Source organism: Chinchilla lanigera, unplaced genomic scaffold (genome assembly GCF_000276665.1).
Source record: "Chinchilla lanigera isolate Chin_1 unplaced genomic scaffold, ChiLan1.0 scaffold00043, whole genome shotgun sequence".
Classification (NCBI taxonomy): Eukaryota; Metazoa; Chordata; class Mammalia; order Rodentia; family Chinchillidae; genus Chinchilla; species Chinchilla lanigera.
In genome coordinates this window covers 1583530-1592334 of record NW_004955444.1, presented here as the reverse complement: position 1 = coordinate 1592334, position 8805 = coordinate 1583530, and the positions used below count along the sequence as shown (strand labels likewise).

The 8805-nt window shown below is 46.2% G+C and overlaps 1 protein-coding gene across 1 annotated transcript in view; it reads left to right on the top strand.

Annotated features, from left to right (window-relative positions):
* Stmn2 (stathmin 2) overlaps positions 1-7293 on the top strand; it is a 61771-nt gene extending 54478 nt beyond the window's left edge. The window contains exon 5 of the mRNA XM_005392064.2: positions 5934-7293. Coding sequence (XP_005392121.1) covers positions 5934-5993 — 60 coding nt within the window. The 3' untranslated portion in view covers positions 5994-7293. The remainder of the gene's footprint in view (positions 1-5933) is intronic.
* Positions 7294-8805: the final 1512 nt, after the last annotated feature.

Genomic DNA, 8805 nt, shown 5'->3' with positions numbered 1-8805 from the left:
GGGCCGGGGAGCAGGACCGCGGGCACGGGTCCGTGAGCCGCCCGGGGAGAGCGGGCGCGGCCGTCGGCGCGGGCCTTCCCGTGAGTAACCCTGAACGGGCCGTGGAGGGAGCGCTGGGTTGGAAATACGCGCACGTAATACACGGTGTTGTGTTCATGTATCACACTGCGTAGTACGTCCCATAAACGGTGTTTCGCTCCACACAGGTATTTAAGGTAAGTACTAAACTGAAGCTCTGTATCCGTTAGGGATGGCTCGTGTCTGTGAGCTCCCATAAGCCCGCCCTCTCCCTACAGGAAAACGTGCAGGGAGGAGCAGGCTGTAACAGTGCTGCGCGGACCCACAGACGGGGCTGGAGGCGACGTTCCAGCCCTCGGTTCTGCGGTTCGGTGCCCTTCCCTTCAGCCTTCCGCAGAGACGTCTTGCGCCGTCTTCCTCTAAACACTTTGCTTTCTGTTGCGTAGACGCAGAACTGCTTCCCTTTAGCGTGTGCGCTGTAGCTGTGAGTAATTTCTCTTTGTCCACTTCTAAAAGTCGGTTCAGCTTGAGAAATAGGAACCTTGAGAGAAAGAAGCCTTAGTCCCCTCCTGCGCAGTGACCTCCCTGCGGGGCCTCCGGCCTCGGAGAGGAGGACCGAGTCTGTCCTCAGGCGCAGCAGCTCCCTGTGCTTGGAGCGCTTCTGAGGAGGCTTTGTGTCTCCATCAGAGCTGGCCCCCCTTGTTGAAGGTCCAAGCTGCCGTCCTGAACTTCTGGTCACTCTCGTTTTCGTTCTATTCTCTGATCACAAACATCGGGCTAAGGCCAAAAGAAAGCGAGCATAAAAAAGGTCTTCTCCGATGTAATCTCATGGCGGCTTTCACAGGCGTCTGCGCCGCTGAGGCATCTTTGAAAGCTGTGCTGAGGGGTGCGTAGGTCCCGGGGACGAGGAGACACAGAGGTGCACGGAGGCTCGCAGAAGCGCAGGGACGAGTCCTTGGGACGTGGGCAGGGGCTGAGTGGCCACTGGATGCCTTAACCACAGCCTGACGCTTGAGAGGAAATTTTCACCTCTGCGCCAGTGTCCCAGGCTCTCAGAACCAGGCCGGCATCTTTCTCCCAAATGAGTCGGCCAGGGCGAGAAGGAAGCAGCAGCGTGTGGCTCCGTGCGGGTTGTACGTGCTGCCACCACACAGATGCTCTCTGAGACGGCAGGAAGGCAAAGTGCCATCCCCGCCTTTGGGCCAGTCAGTCTCCCTCCACTTGCCCTCAGTGTACAGTTTTCTAGAGAACCCAGGTCACCCGTGCTTGTCTGATGCTGGTACCACAGGCAGCAAAGAGCCACTGTGTGTTCTAGGTTCAGTATCTGTGACTCGGTTTTTACCCCGCACCCTGGGCCCTAAAACATTCGGTGGAGTTGTAGGAAGGAAACACGCTGATCTCACTCCAGCATTCTCAATCGCACTTCTAGTTCTGAATGCAAAATTTATACCACAGAAACCCAGGAGCTTCTTGTTTTTGAAATTACACACATGCAAACCCATAGCATACTCCTCCCGATTTCAATCGTAAAATAGCTCATAGGACTTCCGCATTTTCACTGGTGTTTCCAGAAATGCTGGCTCTCAGTAGGCAATTTATTTTCCTGTGGTTTTTTATCTCCACTCATCTCCTGTCTCGCTCCTTTCCACACCACCTCTCCTCTCACCAAACTTAGTCCCTTTCCCCCAGTTATGTACATAACCCAGCCAAAGTATGTGGCAAACATTCAAAATGTTTTGGTTTTTGTTTTTGTTTGTTTGTTTTTTTCTGGTACCAGGAATCGAACTCACGACCTCGCGCTTGCCAGGCAGGTGCTGTACCGCTGAGCTAAATCCCCAGCCCTCAAAATATTAAATGTATTAAATACATATAAACCCCAAAGAAGGATAAACATGAGTCATTTGTAGGAAAATGAATGCATATGGAGACCATAATGTTAACTGAAATGAATCAGACACACAAGCTTAAATATCACATGATTTCTCTTACTTGAGAAACCCAAAATATAAGCAAATTATACAGCAAAATAAACGACAGGGGGGCTGGGGATTTAGCTCAGCGGCAAAAGCGCCTGCCTGGCAAGCGCAAGGTCGTGAGTTCGGTTCCCGGTACCGGAGAAAAACCAAAAAAAATAAATAAATAAATACACGACAGGAACCTGGAATGGTATACGATATCATAAGATAGTTACCAACCACCTCCTTACCAATGCAGACAAGATAATACTCAGCAATAAATAATATTATACAAACAGTATGATATGTGGTATGATTTGCTAAACACAGTAAGTACTAAGGCACTGAGGAATACCAAGGTCATCACACTAGAAAACACCTATGCGTGCCTGGCAGGAATGATTAAAGAGACACTTCCTTCCCTGAAGGCCCGAATTAAAGAGACACTTCCTTCCCGAATGCATGCACAGCACCCTGCAGGAAATTCACCACCTGTCCCACCTGACAGCCCAGCTCATAATACAGCAAACACCAAAGGAGCTTCCCTGGTGTGCAAAGTTAGAGAAGTAAATAACCCAGAAACCCTGACAGTAGTTTCCCCCCTAGTGAAAAAGTGCAGTACTTAGGAAATAAAGAACATGGTTTCAGTATAATTGGTAATTTCACTTCTAATAATCTAGCAAATGTCAAGCAAAACAGTCATTATTTTAGTGGTGAGAGCACAACATAAAATGATTAAAATGATAGTTTAAAATGATAAAAATGCCCTTTTGTTCTTTTACTTTGGGTTTTGTGTTTTGGTTTTTTTTGTTTGGTTGGTTTTTTCTTTGTTTGTTGAGACAGGGTCTCTGTGCAGTTCAGGCTAGCGTTGAATTCACTGTGTAACCCAGGCTGGCCTTGAACTCACAGCTATCCTCCTGCCTCTGCCTCCTGAGTGGTGGGATTACAGGCGTCAACCACCATTTCCAGCTTACTTTTTCTTAAGAGAGTCAAGGTTTTTTGACTATTTTTCTACGAGGTCATAGTATATAGTTCTTTAGGTATAGATTTTAACCATTATCAACTTCTACTGTAACCTTAGCTGTTCTTGTCTGATTTGTATTTGTTTTCTTGTTATTTTGATTCACAAGTGCTGTTTGTATAAACACCATCTCTGATGAGTGACTAATGAGGGGGGAAGACCAAAACTAGCCGTTACTGATTGCTCGCCCTGGCCAGGCCTGTCTGCAAGCGCTGTCACGTTTCATCCAATCAGCACTGCCAGAAGGAAAGACTTAATACCCGCTTTAACATCCTTAAAGCGGCTTTGAGACTTACCCGGAATCACAAAGCTAAGCAGATTGCAGGGTCTAGACTTGAGTGCAAATTTTTTTACCCTACATGTTTGCACTAAGCTGAAACTGCTCCTATCTGTCTGTCATTAACCCCTGTACCTGAAGGAGTCTGGGCAGGAGACCCGGATTTCCCTCCAGGGCTGCTCAGGCCCCAGTAACCACCAAGAAAATGGGAACTTCCGGGACGCCCTCAACTCTCGCCCGGCCTCTGTCTAGTACAGGTGCGCAGTCACTAGGGGAAAGACGGCTTCCTGATGGGGTGGCTCCCTCACATTTAAGTAGAATCGAGAACAGGACTCCAGAGGTAGAATGATACCCTCATCATCTAGTGCAGGGCCCTTGTTTATATCTGACACCTGGGAAAATTAAAGGGAAGTAAGAGAAAGGAGAATAAGACCTCACATTTCTTACCTTCAAGTAGAGAACTCTTTCCACTAAATCACACTGTGGAAGGCCAGGATTTTTCCAAAAACCACTTTTCATATATTTGTTCATATCCAAGAAGTACTTACAGATGATTCAAAAATACTCCTGATGATGCTTCCCTCCTACTGAGGGGAGGGTGGGGTGAACTGCAGAGCGCATTGTAAAGTTAGATCCACGTGGGTCTGTCCAGACCAGGGCTTCTGACAGGGCCTGGCCAATACCGGGAGCCCGTTAATGCAATGAACGGTGCTCTCAGTGGGCTTCTCAGATGGCACCTCGCAACTGCCGTAGGGATCTCTGGCCCGGAGAACTGCAAGCACTTTGCTTACTGTGCAGACCGTCACCCACTTCTGGTGTGTCTGCCTTTCATTCACTCACATTTTGATGTAAAGTTAAATTAACATTTCATGAGTATATATTTGATCATTTGGATCTAAATATTTCAATAATATATGACTAAACTGCCTGACAATAAACAATATTTTTTACACGTTGAGAAGAATTTATGTAAACTTCCATCTTTCATGTTCTCTCAAGCTCACAGATTACATTTGTTCTTTCCTGTGGCACAATCCATTTCTTTATAACTAATTCTGAGTGTAAGAAGCGTATTCCAAAGTAGACTAATAATACCAATTATAATGTTTCCTGTTACAAGGTTGAGCTTACTTGAACCTTTAAACTTGAAGCTTTTTTCTGGCGCAGTGATGGTCTAGGCTTTGTCTCAATTGTAAGCGCGCAGTTCTCACTAATGAGTCTGTCTTCATGAGAAAAAGATTTTGCACGACTTTTTCCTCATCGTAGCAGAACAAAAAGAATCAGCTGTATCCATTCTAGTTTCCCCCAGAACATTTCCAAACAGGACTTGATTTATCTATACACGTCCTATTTCTCCCTCTTCCTGGTCTTGAACATATATAAAAAGCTAGTTTAAGCCAATTAAGTAAAACTGCTTTAGAACTCTCTGGCATCAATTTCCCGCTTCCTCAGCTCTGTGGTTTGAAGAAAGCACAGGCTACTCTTTGCTTTTTTCCCTTCCCAGAACCTGCACTTGAAAAGACACATTTTCCGCACAGCTGTCCAGTGGTCTACTTATGCTGACCCCAGGTGGGAGAGTGGGGTGTGCAGCCAGGCTTTCTGGCCTTGAATCTCAGCTCACCTTCCTAGTTCTGTGAACCTGGGCAAGTTGCCTGGCCGCCTCGTCTGGACAGGGAGGGTGATGACAGGGTTGTTGCCAGGATTAAGGAATGGGTATAGGCAAGGTCTGTGCTGATGCAGGTACACATTAAAGCCCCACTTCCCTATGGAAGTAGACATCGCCCATCTTGCACTGTGCACTTGTACTATTCCATGAGGCTCGCAAGTGGAGCACAACTGAGCAAACACGGTCCAGGCCCTCAGAGAGCTCCTAACCCACCAGCTACAGCAGCTGAAACAAAAATGAGAAAGCTTGTAAACTGGAATAAAATGACTGCTACATAAAAGGAAAGATTTATCATGCAGATGTTCAAACGCAAAAGGTGATTAGTTTGAGGGCTCATGAAAATCTTCATGGAAAAAGGGTTGACAGCCGTGGGGCTTGAGGAGTAAGATTGTAATCCTGACCAGCAGTGCTGAAGGACTAAAAATCTGACCAGTAAAAACCCCGTCAAAGATTGTTCCATTAAACTGAAACGTCAGGTGTGTGAGAGAAGAGTGGTGGCAGAGACTGGAGGACACCTTGGCTCAGGTTGCAGGGCCTGGACAGGCAGGGGTTAAGAAACAGCATACGAGGAGGCCGTCTTGTGGGATGAAACCCTCCCGAAGTGTCCATCAGCAGTCCAGCGTGCTACACGTACTGGGGGAAAGGAAGACACTGCTACAAACAATGCGACCAAAGCCTGATGTGTTATCGCACTTGTCTGAATTTATATAAATCATTATATTCAAAATTCTCCAAATCATGACTTTTTCATCATAATTTTAAACAAAATTATGTGTGTTAAACATTTTTTAAAGGGACTATAAATCTTCTAAAATCTTCTCCAATGTGATCATTCTTAGGGGTTATGTTTTCCTTTTTTTGTGAAATGGGGAAAATTCCTAACGGCAGATGACGCCCCAGGACACGTCTAGTGGAGCACACTGTGTGTGCAGGGAGTGGCCTCAGCAGCACACACTACGGCCCTGTCACATTGCCCTTCTCCCCGCTGTCTTGCAGGAGAGGCACGCTGCGGAGGTGCGCAGGAACAAGGAACTCCAGGTCGAACTGTCCGGCTGAAGCGACGGAGGGTATGGCACGCCCCACCAATAGTAAATCCCCCTGCCTATATTATAATGGGTCATGCGATATCAGTATGGGAAATGTATGACATGGTTTAAAAAGAACTCATTATAAAAAACAAAAAACAGAATCAAAAATTTAAAAAATCAATGCGGTCTCTTTGCAGAATGTTTTGCTTGATGTTTAAAAAATACCTTGGATCTTATTTTGTAAATACTTACATTTTTGTTAAAAAATTCAAGTATTGCATTATGCAAGTTATTTCATAATCTTACATGTCCTGTAACAGGCTTTTGATGTTGTGTCTTTCCACTCAAATGAATTTGCGAGGTCTGTTCTTTTCGAAGCTCCCCATGTCTAACTCCATTCCCTTCCCTCTTCATCCCAACAGAAGATGAGGTCAGTAGACAGTTTATGGTGCTAGAAACCCACCATTGCCTAATGACCTAGGGGACCTTGTAATCTCCGAGCTTGACTGAGACCATACCTACATCACAGGTATTACGACTCCATGCGAACCTCCACATTTGTTGGCTCATAATCTACTTACTGCCTAGAAACTAGAAAACCAGTCTGAGACAAACACCCAAGGATAGCAATTACTTCTGCTTTTACTGGATTATGTGCTACAAATGTGCTTTGGCTTTAGAAAGGGATGGATGAGAAGACAGATCTGAGATCAATCTGGGTAGAAGCAAAAAGTTGAACCTTTTGAAGCGCTGCACACAGATCCGTATCCCGGTGGTTCAAGCAGCCGTGACACTGCTCTTCATACAGTGGGCTTTCTCCTCTAGTTTCAGTTCTTTCGCCGGAATGAATTAGTTGACGTGTCAGGTGGCTTATTCGTGGATGCCATGATTGATGATGTTCCTTTTACGCTTTTCCTTATAGTATGAGTACATGATGCTACTGAATATTTTTCCACTTGGAAACTGTGAGCTGGTTGTTGCATTAACACACAAACACACACAAAAGCAAAAACACTGCGGACTTTCACTCAAGCTGGTCTTTCTTCCCAGTGTGAGGCAATCCTGCCTGTTAAGAAAAAAACAATCGCTCCATCTGTGAAGCTGATGCAGTTAGGGGGGGGCTAAGCAGGGCATTTGTGCCAACTAAGAGAATCACCAGATACCCACCGTAAGTACCTGTCGCAGTTTTGAAGTTGTTTCTCCCCAGACTCCCAACTCCCACCCCCCGAAGGTTGCTGCCTGCATATTTACTCCTCATTAGTGCTATTTTCCTGTATGTCATTGTGAGCAAGCTGTGATTAATAAAGAATCGGAGTTCTGTGAACTAATAAAGGTGTGGTCTGTTCTCTTGCCCCTTCCGTTCTGATCTTGGGGTTCAGTGGTTGAAAGAGGGGCTGTTGATTGAACAGTCACACCAGCAAAGAGACAAGAATGGGTTGGGGGGCCGCCAGCGCCCTGCTGATTCACTTCTCGCCGGGAGCAGCAGGTGGCTCCTCCTCCTCCCTCTCCCGGACAGCCCGACACAATGGGAGAGGTCTTCAGCCCGTTCCCCTTACGGACACGCAGGAAGGAAGGACAGCCCAAAGGGTCATCCCCGTGATGCGGGGGGAGGGGCTCCTAAGGCACTGGAAGGTTCCTGGCACCATCTCAGCTTCTCTCAGGACACCCACAGGACATCTCCCCCGGCCTAGGCCATCTGTTGAGATGTGGTTTCCAGCCAAACTGTCCAAGTTGCTACTGCCAATAAACAGACTGCACACAGGGTCACAGCAGGGTCCTTCACAGGACCAAAGGCACAGCATCCATTTTTAGCAGAAAATCACAGGTCACTGAAACCATGCAGATTTATGAATAAATACACGGGAATATCTTCCACAGGAATACTAACAGGCCAAGCCGAGTGTGGGGTTGAGGCCACCTGGCCCCTATATTGAATATCCTGTAATGTTTGTGGGAAGCTGACACACTGCAACAAATGATACACACGCTAAAATATCTTATCAGCATGAAACAAGCTGTATTTTTCACACTGGTGTTACGTAGCTTAGTTTTGAAAGCAGTAAAACAATTTTCATGATCCTGTGAAAAGCTCTGGGAACACGAACACAGATTATCACAAACTCACAGTCGAATAGCTTATTTTGTCCCCCAAACAGCGAAACAAAATTTATTGGTCAGTCCATGCAGCATATGGAGAGAAAATGTAATTTCTATGAATCTTTCTGAAATACTAAAAATAGTTGACAAATATCTAACACTACTGTGTGAGTCCCTAAACTGGAATTGTTGACCAGTCCAACTACCTAATCTTAAAGGTTAAAAAAAAAAAAAACTAAAACAGACCAGGCACGGTGACACACACCTACAACCCCAGTACTTGATAGGTGAGGCAAGAGGATCCCTGTGAGATTTCAGCCAGCCTGGGTAACACAGTGAGAAGTGAGTTAATTGCTCTACACGAAAATACCCACTTCTCCCAATTTCCCTCCGTACTAACAACATCAGATGATCCTCAGATCTCACCCCTCTGTTGAGGACAGGTTATGTCATGAAGCTGTCCTAGACCAGAGGGCTTTAAATTTTAGCATGCTTCAGAGCTGTCAGGAGGACTTACTAACACAGACTGCTGGGCCGCTTCCAGAATTTCTGGTTTCTGAGCTCTGTGCCTGAGGCTGAAAATGTACATTTTGAACACATTCCCCCTACTACGTCTGCGGCCCTCGCTTGAGAATCTGCCCAATAACAATGACCTGATCCAGGTGGGTGCTGCCATCCTGCAGGTATAAATTCCAGGCAGGGCAGGTTTCAAGGGTGGCAGGGCATGAGAAGAATCTCATTTC